The 17,452-nt window shown below is 41.1% G+C and overlaps 1 protein-coding gene across 6 annotated transcripts in view; it reads left to right on the forward strand.

Annotated features, from left to right (window-relative positions):
• Nucleotides 1-17,452, forward strand: part of ENTPD1 (ectonucleoside triphosphate diphosphohydrolase 1) — a 174,626-nt gene that overhangs the window by 138,305 nt on the left and 18,869 nt on the right. For 4 of the 6 annotated variants that reach the window (XM_011999954.1, XM_011999944.1, XM_011999962.1 and 1 more), the window contains 4 exons: nt 10,115-10,232; nt 12,775-12,925; nt 14,913-15,072; nt 15,819-16,058. In XM_011999954.1, the coding sequence (XP_011855344.1) occupies nt 10,115-10,232; nt 12,775-12,925; nt 14,913-15,072; nt 15,819-16,058 (669 nt within the window). The remainder of the gene's footprint in view (nt 1-10,114; nt 10,233-12,774; nt 12,926-14,912; nt 15,073-15,818; nt 16,059-17,452) is intronic. The other 2 variants (XM_011999977.1, XM_011999982.1) reach the window with 2 other exon arrangements.

A 17,452-nucleotide genomic window follows, 5' to 3' on the forward strand; every position in this document is an offset into this window, starting at 1 on the left:
ACTAGTTGTGCCTGATTACATGGAGACTTCACAGAGAAGGTAGCCTTGGTGCTGAGTCTTGAGTACTATGGCTTGAATGTTTGATCCCTCCAAAACTCATGTTGAAACTTAATCCCCAGTATAATAGTATTAAGAGGCAGGGCCTTTAAGAGGTGGTGGATCATGAGGGCTCTGACCTTATGAATGGATTAATCAATTCATGGATAAATCGATTGAGTTATCACAAGGGTGGGTTAGTTAGCATTAGGGATCAGCAGCTCAGTATGGTTAGATTGTTGAATATGGGGGCAGGAAGGAGTGGTGGAAGAGGAGGTCCAAGTCTGAACTTAGTATTTCTGGCTTAAAAGTGGGCATCTCATCCATTAAACTGCAGTGGTGTTCAAGCTTGGATCCATATTAGAAGCACCTGGGGAGCTTTTCAAAAATATGGCTGGGCCCCATCTCAGGTCAATTAAACCATCTTTGGAGATTAAAGTTAAATAAAAAAATTCAAAATATTGTAGATCACTGGGCGCGGTGGCCCATGCCTGTAATCCCAGCACTTTGGGAGGCTGAGGTGGGCAAATCACTTGAGGTCAGGAGTTCAAGACCAGCCTGGCCAATATGGTGAAACCCATGTCTTTAGTAAAAATACAAAAATTAGCCGGGTGTGTTGTCAGGTGCCTGTAATCCCAGCTACTCAGGAGGCTGAGGCAGGAGAATCACTTGAACCCAGGAGGCAGAGGTTGCAGTGAGCCGAGATCACACCACTGCACTCCAGCCTGGGCGACAGAGCGAGACTCTGTCTCAAAAAACGAAACAAAATGAATCAAAAAAGCCCAGGGACTGATATGTTTTAAAATCTTCCATGTGACTCTAATGAGTAGTTTTTATTGAAGACCACTGCTTTGAAGAGTTTCATACAAGGAAATGATGCCCAGATTTGTGTTTCCAAGATTCCTTTTGGCTGCAGAGCAGATTAGAGGAGGAGAGACCAGTTAGCATGCTCCTGCCATGGTCTAGGCAAGGCAGGTGAGGCCAGAATTAAGGCATTGTCTGTGGGGTGAGGGGAGGGGATAATGTGAAAGACACTTGGGTTGACCAGATCTTCATGACAAAATTCCTTTGAGGACCTTTTAAAATTAAGATGGAACAGGTACCTTGGGACAGTAAATGCTGAGAGAAAACTCCGAATGCCTCTGTTTAAAGAGAGTGGTGGCCACAAGCCTCTCTTGGTGCAACTTCATACATAGAAAGACTTTCAGCTGTCCTGTACTCACTTCCTCTTTAATTTGTTATCCCTGTCCTCTTGCAGGGATCATTATTCTGCCTGCCCAGAGTACAACACAACATGGGCCATGGACTCACACTGCCTTGGATTTGAATCTTCGCTCTGCTCTTAGGGTCATAGGAGTTAACCTCTCTAAGCCTTAGTTTCTCCACTTGTATGATGGAGCTGATGATTCTTCTCTTGTAAGATTACTGTGAGAATTCAGTGAGATAAGGTACATGCAAATGTGAGTGCAGAGCAGAAGGCCTGCCCACTGCAGACACTCAGTGATTGATAACTCATGTCTTACCATTTTTGCAGCTTACCTGCCTTAGTGACAAATTGACAGTTATCTTTATTTTATTCCTACTGTTCCCCCTTTGACTTGCCCTTGTGTAGTTCATTTCAGGTCAGCCCACCTATGCTGATGATCCAGTCTTGTCATCTTCCTGCCTGACCTAGTTTGGGTTTAGCCCTGCTGGGGAGGTGGTGGCCTCATGCCTGGGCCACATGTGGCATAACACAGCAAGAACTCTTTATTGTTCTGATATGTTTACTTGCCCAGCTACCTAAAAGGTTATAAGCACATTGAGGACAGGGAATGGATTTCATTTGTCTTTGTGTGCATTTTATGTATTCATTGACTCCATTCATCCATTTAACAAATAGTCATTGCACATCAACCCTATTGTAGGCCCTGGCATATATTAGTGAGCAAGATGGGCAAAGTTATTATACCCTTGTTGAACTTATAGTCTAATGAGGGAGATAATCATTAATCAAATAATCATAAAATAAATGTTAAATTACAGCCAGCACAACTGATTTGGATAGTTGCTCCAGAGAAATTTGCTGACTGAATAGAGTAAGCACCTTGAACAGATAAAACTGCTCCCTCCTTGTATGTGAAGAGCCCAGGACCAGCCTGGTAGCCAGGCAATGTCAGTGTGGGAAAGAGACCTCTGTCTCAGAGTTCTCTAGAGATCCTAGTTGCCCACTCTTACCCTCAGAGACTTCTCAGTTTGAACCTCCAGAGTGCAGGGCCTCAGAAGCTACATGTGTTAGCAGGCATCCTGGGGAATTCTCATGCCACTGAAGTCTATGAACCACTGCCTGTGAGACACAATGAGAACTTAAAAAAACAAAACAAAACAAAACAAAATATAGCCTTAATGAACTGAAGAGCCATTAGCTGTACCCAAGGCTTCCCCTGGGAAAGTACCTTTGTTCTGGTAGACCTAGGTGGGGAGGTAGCTTTGACGTCTGCTTGGTTCCCCACTTCCTTGTCTACTCATCACTGAACAGTGGCAGTTAGTGATTGTCAGATATTCCTTTTAGCACAAACATTCCACATTTTGGCACACACTGAGTCTCTGTCACACAAGCACCAGACTGACCCAATACCGAACAACTACCCTTCATTAAACGCTGCCTCTTCTGTGAATGCAGGCTTGGGGACCAGACCACTTTGATTTTAATTCCAGATATGCTACTTTCCTAGTTGAGACTTTGGGCAAAAAAATTCTCTCTATGCCTCCCCTTCTGTGTAAAAGCAAGATAGTAATAGTACCTACTTAGAAGATGGTTGTGAGAATTAAATGGAATAATACAAGTGACTTAATTGTCAGAGTGATGAGCACATCAGAGGTCCTCAATGGAGACTACCTGCTTTAATCAAGAGATGTCCTGTGGAAGGCCCTTAGCTATTAGTGTGTCATGGTCACTGAGCCAGTACTCTGCAGGATTTCCAACTTCTGTTAAAGGGTAATGACCTTTCTTCATGCATCTGCTTTATAAAAGTGCTGTTCTTAGATAAAGCATTTGTGATTTTATCTTTTTATGGAGACTTTGGAAAGATTTGCTCTGATTTCCAACCTCAAATACTCTTGGAAAATATTTGTATTATTTTTACTCTATTGGATTTTAATGTGTGTTTTAAAAAGCAACATCTGCAGATAGATTGTGGTTGCACAACAATGTGAATATCCTTAATACCATAAACCTGCACTTAAAAATAGTTACATGGTAACTTTTATGTTATGTATGTTTTACAGCAATTTAAAAATAAAACAATAACAGAACTGTGGTTTGTATTAAAGATCTAGTAACTCTAATTAAAGAAAAAGGAAAGGAAGAAAATGGTCTCTAAATGTTTATAGGCCCTGCTAGCATCTCTGCTGTCTGGTTTGTTTATAGAGTACTAGAGTCTTACTCAAAATTATAAGCTTTGTATATAAACCCAAGCTCACTGAGACAGACTGATGAGGCTGCTGAAGTTACCATTAAAGCTACAGGAACTTTTAAGAAAGTTTTTGAAGACACACTGCGTCTGAAGGGACCATGAGAAGTTAATGATCACACTTGTCTGTGTTACCAGATGTCTTAGTCTGTTTTGTGTGGCTGTAACAGAATGCGACAAACTTGGTAATTTATCAATATAAAGAACAGAAATTAATTTTCTCACAGTTCTGGAGGCCAAGAAACCCAAGATCGAGGTGCTGGCAGGCTTGGTGTCTGGTAAGGGCCTGGTCTCTGCTTCCAAGATCATGCCTTGAACTCTGCATCCTCTGGAGGGAGGAATGCTGTTCCTCACATGGCAAAAGAGTAGGAGATAGCAAACTCACTTCCCAAACCCCATTTAACTGTGGCATTAATCCATTTAAGAGGGCAGAGCGCTTGAATACCTAAATACCTCCCACTAGGGCTCACCTCCTGATGCTGATGCATTGGTGATGAAGTTTTCAACACATGAGTTTTGGAGGGGAAAACAGTCAAACCATAGCATCTGTCTTATGGGCTTTTTGGGGAAGGTGTAGGACAACTCCAATGGTACTACTTTATATTAGACAATGAAAATTAAACTCTTAGGGCTGGAAGGAATTTAGGAACCATCCAGTTCCAACCCCCTCATTTATCCATTTGATTCAGTAATTATCTGTTGAATTCTTTCTTTGTGCCTAATGTATAGTAGGATATACCGTCATGGATGCTGTATATACTGTGGTAAACAAAGTAGACCTGCCCTCATGTAGCTTACAAGCTAATAAGAAAGATAGATATTAATCAAATAGCTGCATAAATATGTAATTATACCATGTGACCAGTACTGTCTTTAGAGGGAAAATACAGGCATTCTGATCAGGAGGGTAGGATCTAAACTCAGGAGGTCAGAGAAGGCTGAGATGTCAAATGAAGGGCTTTCTGGGTAAAGGCCCTGGAGCAGAAGCCATGAGACCTATGGGCAACTGCAAGCAGGCCAGTTCCACCATTTTCTGAATGAGAAGAGGGTGAAATATTCTACTTCTGTGGAGCCAGGAAGCAGGCTGACTGATGCTCTAGTTTCTCTTTCTTTCTGCTTCTAAAGAGACTTACCCAGAAGCCTGGAACTATATGACATTTGTGTAGGTAGAATTGCTTCCATCCTAAGGAGAGATCCGCCCTACTTCTACGTGGCCTCCAGTCTCAGTGAGCTTAGGGTCTGTTGCGCCTACATTTCCAGGTCTTCACCAAGGCCCCTGCATTGGTGTTTCTATGAACCAAGCAAGGTCACTTCTACTGTTCCTCTTTCTGGACCACCACTTCTGTTCATGCAACCTAGCTCATGAAGATCATAACCGACCTTCATTCGGTTATGATCTTCATGAGCTAGGTTGATCATGCATTATGTGCATAACCAAAAGCCAGCTTAGAACAAAATTGTATGCACAGTAAAATTACAACTGTATAAAAATAATATACAACTTTTAAAAAATTTAAAAATTTAAATTTTTTTTAGACTCATGGGGCACACGCACAGATTTGTTTCATGGGTATATTGCATGATGCTGAGGTTTGGGCTTCTAATGATCCTGTCACCCAAGTAGTGAACATAGAACCTGATAGGTAGTTTTTCAACCTTTGACCTCCTCCCTACCTCCCCTCTTTCGGAATCCCCAATGTTTATTGTTCCCGTCTTTGTGTTCATGTGTAACCAACGTTTAGCTTCCACTTATAAGAATATACAGTATTTGGTTTTCTGTTCCTGTGTTAATTCGCTTAGGGTAATGGCCTCCAGCTGCATTTATGTTGCTGCAAAGGACATGATTTCATTCTTTTTTATGGCTGTATAGTATTCCATGGTGCATATGTACCATGTTTCCTTTATACAATTCATCATTGATGGACTCCTGAGTTGATTCCATGTCTTTGCTATTATGAATAGTACCATGATAAATTTACAAGTGCAAGTGTCTTTTTGGTAGAATAATTTGTTTTCCTTCGGGTATATACCTAGTAATGGAATTGCTAGGTCAAATGGCAATTCTATTTTTAGTTCTTTGAGAAATCTCTAACCTTCTTTTCACAGGGCTGAATAAATTTGCATTCCCACCAACAGTGTGTAAGCATTCCCTTGTATGCACAATCTTGCCAGCATCTGTTATTTTCTAACTTCTTAATAGCCATTCTGACTGGTACAAAATGGTATCTCATTGTGGTTTTAACATTCATTTCTCTGATGACCAGTGATGATGAACATTTTTTCAAAAGTGTATTGGTCACTTGTATGTCTTCTCTTGAGAAGTGTTTATTTATGTCTTTGGCCCACTTTTTAATGGGGTTATTTATTTTTTTCTTGTTGAGTTGTTTGAGTTCCTTATAGATTCTGAATATTAGTCCTTTGTTGGATACACAGTTGGAAAATATTTTTTCCCATTCTGTAGGTTGTGTGTTTACTCTGTCACTGGTTTCTTTTGCTGTGCAGAAGCTCTTTAGTTTAATTAGGTCCCAATTGTCAATTTTTGTTTTCACTGCATTTGCTTTTGAGGACTTAGTCATAAATTCTTTACTGAAGCCAATGTCTGGAAGGGTATTTCCTATGTTTTCTTTTATGACTTTTATAGTTTGAGGGTTTTACACTTATGTGTTTATTCCACCTTGAGTTAATTTTTGTATATGGTTAGACTTAGGGGTCTAGTTTCATACTTCTGTATATGGTTAGCCAATTTTCCCACCACAATTTTTTAAATAGGGAGTCCTTTTCCCATTGTTTATTTTTGTCAGCTTTGTCAAAGATCAGTTAGTTTTAAGTGTGTGGCTTTATTTCAGGGTCTCTCTTCTGTTCCATTGATCTATGTATCTATTTCTGTACTAATATCATGCTGTTTTAGTTATCATAGCTTTGTGGTTTAAAGTTAGGTTATGTGATGCCTCTGGCTTTATCCTTTTTGCTTAGGATTGCCTTGGCTATTTGGGCTCTTTTTTGGTTCTATATGAAGTTTAGAATAGTTTTTTTTTCTAATTCTACAATTTCTTTGGGCAATACTATGCATTCAAAAAAGACTTGGAAGGAAATAAATAAAAATAAAAGTGATATCTAATTGGTAGAATCTTAAACATCTTTTTTTAACTTCATTTTATGAGTGATATTTAAGAAACTTTTAGTACTCTTAAAATAGAAAATAATATTGAAATAATCCTGAGGGAGTGTCAGATCTCTTCCTTACCACCCAAATCTTGCTGTTTTCTTTAAAGGATATACTCATAGGGACTTTTGGAAATATTTAAATATGAGCTACAGAGAAGTGTTGGGTTTCTCCACTGCTAGTCTTTGAGACATTCGCTAGCTAATGGGCTTGTGAGCCCAGGAGGCAGAGAGAACATGAACATTCTCCAAACTTCTGGGAAGCTTTATTTACTGAAGCCCTTGTAGGCCTCGTACTCTCTGGAACATGCATTGGAAAATGCTAGTGTGGTGGAAAGAGAACAAAACGTTGTGGCTACCTGGGCTCTGATGGACATTGTAACAAAGAAAGGCAAACTCCCCAAATGCTCAAACTGAACTTTCAGTCAAGCTTTATCTGTCTCTCAAGCAGCAAACAATGCCAGTTTTTTATTCTGCAAGCCATTTTAGAAGACAAAATGTTTAGCACAGTCGCACAGGTTAGCATGCTAGTGTACTGTGTACACAAGAGGAAATGTCCTCAATTTCTGCATTAAAATATGCTTTACCCCCTTCTCAAACACTTATCAAATGTGACGTAGTAAAAGCTTTTGTTTCTCAACCACCTCACTGTGTAAGGCCTTAGAGAAAACAAGCTGACAAAAGCAAGCCTGGTTCTTTGGCTCTATGGGAAGAATGACTTTCATATCAACAATGTTAGAATAAAATGTCCTGATCCCAGATAAAGGCTGCTTGCTGCTTATACCTTGCCAGTGTTTGTCATATGCTGCTGTGGTTGGAACATTTTCTGGCAGGAAGTAATCAGGGGCCCTGTTAGGGAACAACAGAATTTTCTGCCATGTAATTCCTGAGCCTTTTTCTCCACTCTGGGAGGTTTCTCACGGGTCCAGTGGCCCCAGACCTCAGTCAGTGTTCCTCTCTGCCCACAGTGGCCACCACCTAAGCCATTTCTTGGATTCCTTTCACTGCAGGCCTAGCTGTAGAGGAGTCTGTCCAGCTTGCTTCCTTGCTGTGCCCAAAGCTTACAGGCCCTTTTCTTTCTAAAGGCATAATGCTAATTACTGGAGGGAATCCCCACTGTGTGTAACTAGGAAGAGAACACGGTGGAGGTGATGGCAGGTCAAGGGTCCTCACAAGGTCTGTACGGTGATACTCCCTGGTCTAGTGAAATGGAATAGGGTTTGACACTCAATAGGCTCTACTTTTAGCTTTTCCCAGTGGTCCAGGGAGGTCTCTTAAACCTATTTCTTGTCTCTTTTCTCCCTGGAGTCTCTTAGATTCATAGCAGGTGATATATATACCTGTTGCCACCTACATTTTCAGGTCTTCACTGGGGCCCACACATTGGTGTCTCCACGAACCAAACAAGGTCATTTCTACTGTTCCTCTTTCCAGACCACTGCTTCTGTTCATGCAACCTAACTTATATATGTAGGGAGATTCACATATACACACCACACACACACACACAGACACACACAGCTAAATTAAGCATTTTTAAAGTGGCAGACCACATTTTGAGGTCTGCAGCTTAAATAAGCAGCCATGTGACAAGAGTCATTGGCTCACATTTCAGAAGCGTCTCCTGCTTCTCTTCCTTTTGCTTCCCCATTTACTTCCCTCTATGTTTCTTCTCTAAGGAAGATTAAAAAGCACATGTGCCATCATGCTCTTCTCCCAAGTTCATGTCAGATGTCATTACTCAATCATGGCATTTTTTAATCCTGAGTAAGCTCAGGGATGTAACCAAAGATGACTATCAGTTTATCAAAATGGGCATTGAGCAGTTTACTCCTGGGTAAATACCCCCAAAGAAATGAGAACTTATTTCAACAAAATGAAATGCACATGAATGTTTCAGGCGGCTGTATTTCCAGTAGCCCCAAACTGGAAATAACTCGAATGTCCATCAACAGTTGAATGGATAAAAATATAGTATATCCATATAATGAAATACTCTGCAGTGATGGAAAAAGATGATGTACTGATACACACAGTTTGAGTTCATCTTACATAATGTAAAGTGAAAGAAGTTAGACATAAAGGAGGCATACTATGTGAGTTCATGCATTGCAGTTTAAAAACAGGCAGAACTCATACATGGTGGGAGAAGTTAAGACAGTGGTAACTGACTGAGAGGGGCACCGGGAAGCCTTGTGAGGGCTAGAATGTGTTTTGTATCTTGATCTGGGTGGTGGTTATATGGATGTGCACATATACAAAAATTTATTGAGGTGTATGCCTAATATTTGCACACTTTACTGTAGCTACCCCTCATTTCATGTCCTTAAAAGGGGGCACCAATTTGAAAATTATTGCCCAGCTCTTGCTTCTGTGTTTCTGGATATAAAGTCTTGAGTCTGACTTTGATTCACGTCCAGGTTCTGTCACCTATCAGCTGTGTATCTTGAGGAAATTACTGAACCTCTTCGTACTTTAGTTTCTCACCTATATAGAAGGGGTAAAAATAGTACCTGCTCTATAGCACTGTTCTGAGAGTTTAGTTGGATAATTCATACAGGTTGCTTCATACAATACCTGCCTGGTACATTTAGTGCACTCGTGAAATACAACATGGTGACTTGTTCTTTCTCTTCTGATCATCTAGTTCTTTCTCCTGCTGTCATCTATCCGTCTCCTCTGCCAAATTTCTTTCCTCCTTTTTTCTTCTTTTCATCTCCCCCTACTCGTAAAGCCAAAAACATGAAGTTTAAGTACATATATTTTAAAATATATTAAATACAATTTTACAGTTATATTCATAATTTAAAAGTGAGTGCATTTACTGTTTTTTACACCTCTCCTTAAAACAAACTCTGCATTTATTGAACTAAAATTAGATGAAGATATTTATTATGTCTTACTGGCACTCAGTGGAGTAACTCAGTGGTTCCCAAACTTACCTGCACATTAGAATCATGTGAGACCTTATAAAAATTTCAAAGCCCAGGACACATACCAGATCAATTAGATCACAGTATCTGGGTCTAGGACACAAGCATCAGTAGCCACTGAAGCTTTCCAGGTGATTCCCGTATGATTCCAATGTGTAGACAAATTTGGGGACTATAGATTAATGGCTTTCTGTTCCTTCCACAGTGTCTCAGCTACTTCAGCATGTGGTTCTGAATCTTGGCTGCACATTAGCATCACCTAAGAAGCTTCTAAACAATACTGCTTCTTGGGCCCTGTTCTGCATAAGGTCTGAATATTTCTAACATGCAACCAGCATGAACAGCCCCATTCTAGCAGGGTTCGTATCCTGGTAGATTTTGTGATCGAAGTGACTCCAGTGCCATCTCCTCAATGTTCCTCTCAAATACTTTCTCCTCATGTTTTTGAAAATTCCAGTCCTTTCTCTTGCAAGCCTAATATGGAGATGAGTGATGTGATACTGCTAAGTTTTTGGTCTGTTTTGCTTTCAGTATGGGATTGTGCTGGATGCGGGTTCTTCTCACACAAGTTTATACATCTATAAGTGGCCAGCAGAAAAGGAAAATGACACAGGGGTGGTGCATCAAGTAGAAGAATGCAGGGTTAAAGGTAAGATGACGACCAAGGGAATGGGAGGCCGACAGTGGGGCATGAGAACATGAGAGGTGTATGGCCAGTAGAACACAAGAGAAAAAGGAGCCCCAAGCATAGGAAGCCAAGTGAAGAACACAGTGCAGCTGCTGTTATGTTATCGTTACAGAAATCATATTGAAATCAGTCCTTAATGATCAAACCCTAAGAATAAACACACATAAATATAATTAATAGTAGCTCCCATCAACAGAACACTTCTGCATGCTATGTACTTAGTACCGAACATGTGTTACTTAAGTATACCCTCATAATCTCCCTTTGAGGTATGTATTATTATACTAATTTTCTAAAAATGGGGGCAGTGAGGTTGAGAGAGGTTATACCACTTGTTTGTTACTCAAGCTAGTAAGTGATGGGGCTGCGGTTCAAACCAAGTTCTGCCTAACTTCAAGTCTACATCTTAGCCAGTGCTTCTCAAACTTGAAACTGCTTGAGCTTGTCAAAAACACAGATGATGGGCCCCATCCCCTAGAGTTTCTGAGTCAGCAGATCTGGAATGAAGCCTGCGAATTTGTATTTCTAAGAAGTTCCTAGGTGATGCCAATCCGGCTGGTTCAGATATTGCTCTCTTAATCTTTGTACCCTGATCTACAGCTTGGAAGACATTTTTCAAAGCTTTCAGCCTCTGTTTAGGGAGGAAAGACCAAATTATAGGTTCTTAGGGCTGGGAAAAGGAACTTACAGATCGTTTAAATTTTGTTTCACAGAGAAGGAAACAAAAACCTGGAGGATTAGTGCCTTGAAAGTAGCAACAGAATTGAGACAAGAATCTAGGTTCCCTAATTACACTCTAGGCTTCCTGCTACTCTGAGCTGCTGGATTATATATCAATGATTTTTTTCTTTTAAGGTCATAATATAAGTTAGAGTGGTTGACATTCAGCTTTCACTCCCTTTACCCAGTACCCCACCATGCACCATTGTACCACAATCTCTCTGACTTTTCTCTCTCTTAGCCTTTTGAGCTGGGAACCCACTGTTTATTTTTAGTCAGACCAATAGCCTAGATCCTAGAAGATAATTGATTTTTAGTTTGATAGGCTACGGAATCCACTAATTTTCATAGTTTATCAAGAAAGTAGTAGAGAGGAGATATTTCCAAGAGAGCAAGTCATTCTACCCAGTAGCCCATCAATACTGGGACTTTGGCTCCATCAATACTGAGACAGTACTTCTAGCCTTTCTTAAAGCCCAAATCCCTCATTTTATTGGCTTTTATTTAACCCACTGCCTTCCATTTTTAAAAGTTATTTTAAGGGCCAGGCATGGTGGCTCATGTCTGTAATCCCAGCACTTTGGGAGGCTGAGGTGGGCAGATCAGAAGGTCAGGAGATGGAGACCATCCTGGCTAACACGGTGAAACCCTGTATCTACTAAAAATACAAAAAAATTAGCTGGGCATGGTGGTGCGTGCCTATAGTCCCAGCTACTAAGGAGGCTGAGGCAGGAGAATTGCTTGAACCTGGGAGGCAGAGGTAGCAGTGAGCCGAGATTGCGCCACTACACTCCAGCCTGGGCAACAGAGCAAGACTCCGTCTCAAAAAAAAAAAAAAAATCTAGAAGATATCTTTCTTCTGAGACTTAACCCATGAGCGTTTGGCCTAACATGCAGGATTTTTCCCTCTCAAAAGAGAGAGTTCTCTAGTTAATCAAATATTGAACACAAATTTTCTGAATCAAAACAATTAGCTGGTAACTTAGCGCTGATTTTCTCATGGTTATTAGGCTGTTTGAAAACCTGTGAATGATCTGGATAACTTATTTAAATAATTATCTTTAAAGCAATTACTCTGCTATGAAGCACTGATAGTGAAGATGTTTATCTTAATGTGAGATGAAAGTGTTGTTATAACTTCAAAAAGCTTAAGGAATCTTGGCTCTAATCCTCCATAGCAACAGTCAGTTTTGCTCTCAAACTGGAAAAACAGTTTTGCTAGGGAGGCAGGATATCAGAGTGGAAAAGTCACTGAGGAGATGTAGATTCTGTTTCTCTTTCTTGTAATAGGAAGCAGCTCCACCTCAGAAACTTTAAGGTGCTGGCCAGGATCAGATAGCTAGTTAGTAGCAGCTTTCATCTTTTCAGTAAAAGCCAATTTGTCTGCTGCTTAATTTTTATCCTAAGTGTCATCTTTAGATCTTTTAGGAACTAATGTCATTAATTACAATGTTGTGGAGGAAATATCAAAAAGCAGCTAATGGAGTAGCTATCTATAAGATTCCCATTAAAGTCTGAGAACATTATGCAATTGAATATGAAATTGCGCCATCCAGTGGCAGAATTATTGAACACTGGACAGACCCAACTTAAAGTTTGGAAATTAAATCCTCTCAAGGCTAGGTCCGGTGAATTATCCTCTAAGTATAATAACCTAATGTATAGTATATCAGGAAATTGTTTTCTTGTATTTTTTTCAAAACACCATATTTTGATCTACTATTGTTAAGGTATGTTTTATAATTTTTTTTAAAAGATTGTTATCTTCTACATCTTTTCCTAGGTCCTGGAATCTCAAAATATGTTCAGAAAGTAAATGAAATAGGCATTTACCTGACTGATTGCATGGAAAGAGCTAGGGAAGTGATTCCAAGGTCCCAGCACCAAGAGACACCCGTTTACCTGGGAGCCACGGCAGGCATGCGGTTGCTCAGGTATAGCAGCATGTAGGGACCAAGAGTATCTGGGAGTTAGGCTTGGCAGTGAAAGAGCCTCTGAAGCTATGGGAGAGGTCCACACTCCCTAATACCCCAAGTTCTACACACCCAAGTCCATACCTAAGAAAGGAAATTTCAGTGAGTGAATAAAATGTCCAAACTCTTAGCATATATAGGAATAGGATTTTATGTATGTTAAAAAAAAAAAAAAAAAAAAGCCCCCTTGTGCATCTCCCTATGGGGAATTCAAGAGGGATGGGGCATAGGGAGAGAAAGACTAGGCCCATATACTCTGGGGTTTGGGGCTACAGACGTAGCTACTCAATAGCTAGGAGGAAGAGGATAAGAGGAGACTCATAGACATCCCATGTCATAAATATTCACAACTAGCACATCTTTATATCACTTGATACCTGTGTGAATTATTTGTTCACCTGTTCATTCATTCAGCATATAAAGCCTGCTCTATCCAGAATATGAAAACGCAACCCTCAAGGAAGTCAGTTTCAATGCAGGGTGATCAGTGTTTTAATAGAGGAGTGCTCAGAGCTGCTATGGGAGCACATTTGGCCCTGCCCAGGGTGAGAGGAGGTCAGGAAAACTTAGAGGAAGGGATGCCTGAACTGAATCATGAAAAATGAGTTCGAGGATCAGGGAATGGCTTTATCAGCAGAGCAGACAGCATGCATTCAGTAACTGATGTTTATTCAGCTCCTATTATATGTCAGGCACTGTTCTAAGTACTTAGGATACAACAGTGAACAGGACAAAGTCTCTGACTTCATGGAGCTTGTGTTCTACCAGATGTGCAAAGGTAGGGAAGTGTGAGACGCATATTCAGAGGACTGTAAGTAGTCCTGCCTAGATAGAAGATAGGTGAGTAGTGTAAAATAATAATGATGATAATAGTAGCAGCTCATATTTATTGAGCCCTTCCTATGTTCTTAGCACTGCGCTAAGCACTTAATTGAACCGTCATAACAACTCTATGAAATTAATTATTGTTAACAAGATACAGAAGCTGTGACTTACAAATGTGAAGTAACTCACCCAAGGTCACACACCTGGGAAGTGGTGGAGCCAGGATTCTGAGTGGGATTCTGAAAAGGAAGGGTCCAGGTCACAAAGTGCCCCATGGGCCATGCTAGGAAGTTTGGAGTTTATCTTAGAGAGAGTAGGAAGCCATTAAAAGACACTACACAACTCGTGACACTGGTAGAGAAGATGGATTGGAGGGGAGAAAGGCTGGGGATAAAAGGAAGGCAGTTGGCAGGTGTGGAAGCCATTTAGATGAGAGATGACAGGGGCCTAATGCCAGCTAGAAGGTAGCATCCTCTCGCTCAGAGACTCCCAGTGTTGCGTAGCCTAGATCTTGGAAGCAATTACATCCCATCTTCATTAAGACAACCCTGGAAGATTCCTTCTTCAGGTCTCAAAGTCTCAAACAGACCCAAGAACTGAGTTACAATATGGGGAAGATTTTTCCCAGGCTGGCAGCAGAGGAGTTTGGATGTCTATTCCAGGTCATTTGCCACCTGGTTTCTACTAGAAGCCTAATTAAAAACCTGGAGCAGAGTCTGGCCATGTAACCAGCTAGGAGCCACCCACAGTAGCTAATACAGCACACAGCAGCTTCAGGTATGGTCATCAAACCACACCCAGCTATCACCACTACGGTAATTTTAAGAGCCTTTGATAACTTTTTGAGCCAGGGAACTTCAGAACAAAAATGGTATTTTTAAGGAAAACCAACCTACGAAAGGATTGGAAGGATGTGGATTTGGAGAGAGATAAACAAAAGATTAATTCTGCCTCATCCAAAAGAAGGGTTCCTTGGACAGACATATGCGAAGATCCCCATCTCTCCATTTATTCCAGTGTATTATGATTCACTTCTTAGTAGCAGTGTGTGGATGCTATAGCTGAAATGGGTAATGTAAATTATTAAAGCAAAAATGATAACCTCAGCTCTTCCTTTGTACAGGATGGAAAGTGAAGAGTTGGCAGACAGGGTTCTGGATGTGGTGGAGAGGAGCCTCAGCAACTACCCCTTTGACTTCCAGGGTGCCAGGATCATTACCGGCCAAGAGGAAGGTGCCTATGGCTGGATCACTATCAACTATCTGCTGGGCAAATTCAGTCAGGTGAATATCTCACAGCATCCATGGAGGTGGCTCTCTGGAGGCCAATGCCATTGCTATCTCAGGCAGTACTTGGGTCACTAGCCAGAATGAATGAATGAATGCTGGACGGATGGATGCATGGATGGATGGATGCATGGATGGATGGATGCATGGATGGATGGATGAATGAATTTACTGTCACATTTGTAAGGGTCACTAGAGGTGTAATTCTCTTACAAGACCTTCTACTGGGAGAATAAGGAAGACATGTGTTTGCCTTAGGGAGGCATAAAGGAAATTAAAAATGTATCATTAAAAATTAGAATAGCTAACATTTGCCTTCTGCTATGTGTCTCGTGCTGTGCTCAGCACTTTTCATGTTTTCTCTGATTTCATCCTTAGAACAGTATGAGGTACTACATCATCCCCATTTTAGAGCCCCATATCGATGTCTAGAGAGGGTAATTATTCTGCCCGTGGCTGTACAACTAACAAGTGACTGAGCGAGAATTTGAACTTGAATGTGTCTGGCCTCAGACCTCTTGTTTGTAAACACTACACTGCTTCTATGTCTGGCAGTCTGAGCTATGTCTTTGAAGCCCCTCTTTTCTTGCTGATAATCTGTTGTAGATCAGGAGCCTCTAGTGAGCTTTGCCTCATCTTTATGCCCCTGTTTCTTTGCCTTAGGAAATCCCTGACTCCAATAGATAGTATGAAAAGCAGAGTGTCCAGAGATTTCTAGCACTGGTAACTGTACTGTCTTTCAGAAAACGAGGTGGTTCAGCATAGTCCCGTATGAAACCAATAATCAGGAAACCTTTGGAGCTTTGGACCTTGGGGGAGCCTCTACACAAATCACTTTTGTACCCCAAAACCAGACTACTGAGTCCCCAGATAATGCTCTGCAATTTCGCCTCTATGGCAAGGACTACAATGTCTACACACATAGCTTCTTGTGCTATGGGAAGGATCAGGCACTCTGGCAGAAACTGGCCAAGGACATTCAGGCAAGTATAACTCAATCCAGACCTGCCCTCCTCACATCTGTGCCTCCAGCCGCCACATCCTGTTGTTTTCTCTTTCAAATTCAGTAGTTTGTCTGAACTTGGTTATTGTACTTTCCAAACCTTTTTAGGCAGGATATTGAACTACATCTGGTCGACCCCTATAAATTGTTTCAACCAGACATCACCTCCCATGTTTGTTTACTGCGTTATCTCCATGGACATAACTGAGATCTTCTCTCAGGAAATAATTTCTCACCCTCATGGGGTTGATAATGAAAATTATGTGGTAGAATATTGTTTGTTGGAGGGGGAGTTGCAATTTATAATCTCTTTTAGACCACTTTTTAAAGCTCTTTATCCTACAAACTACGATAAAACAGAGTTGTTAGAAATGACCTGGAGAGGAGAAGGAAACAAAAAACACTTCAGGAAAAGCACAAAATGTATCAATTGGCACTTCAAATCTTGTCATCTTGTCCCCAGATGCTTTCTGCATTTTGAAGACAAGAAAAGTTAAACACACTTTGGGAGGCCGAGGCGGGTGGATCACTTGAGGTCAGGAGTTGGAGACCAGCCTGGCCAACATGGTGAAACCCCATCTCTACTAAAAATACAAAAAAAAAAAAAAAATTAGCCGGGCATGGTGGCACATGCCTGTAATCCCAGCTACTTGGGAGGCTGAGTCAGGAGAATCACTTGAACTGGGAGGCGGAGGTTGCAGTGAGCCAAGATTGTGCCACTGCACTGCAGCCTGGGCCACAGAGTGAGACTCTGTCTCAAAAAAAAAAAAAAAAAGAAAGAAAACAAAAGTTAAACATACTCAGCATCATGTGAGTACCAGGCACACCCTGACAAGTAAACACAAAGCCAGGATGTCACACCCAGCTGTTCCCTGTCTCCACTGAAAGGATAACCAGTTCTCTGCTCTCCTCCAAAGCATTCTCTCTTGTTTTCAAAACCACTATCAATAAGATGGTCCTGGGAGTAGGGGGCGCTGAGAGACATCCACTGAGCCTCAAAGCTCCATTAAGCTTCTTATCCACAGCAGCCTCCTTTCTTCTCTAGTAGGTTGTGGGTTAGAAATTATTATTATTATTATTTTAGAAATTATTTTTATTGGGCCAGGCGTGGTGGCTCACGCCTGTAATCCTAGCACTTTGGGAGACCGAGGCAGGTGGATCACTTGAGGTCTGGAGTTTGAGACCAGCCTGACCAACATGGCAACACCCCGTCTCTACTAAAAATACAAAAAATTAGCTGGGTGTGGTGGCAAACACCTGTAATCCCAGCTACTAAGGAGGCTGAGGCAGGAGAATTGCTTGAACCTGGGAGGCTGAGGTTGCAGTGAGCTGAGATTGTGACATTGCACTCCAGCCTGGGTGACAGAGCAAGAC

This window comes from Mandrillus leucophaeus, unplaced genomic scaffold, assembly GCF_000951045.1.
Source record: "Mandrillus leucophaeus isolate KB7577 unplaced genomic scaffold, Mleu.le_1.0 Scaffold117, whole genome shotgun sequence".
In the NCBI taxonomy this organism is placed as follows: Eukaryota; Metazoa; Chordata; class Mammalia; order Primates; family Cercopithecidae; genus Mandrillus; species Mandrillus leucophaeus.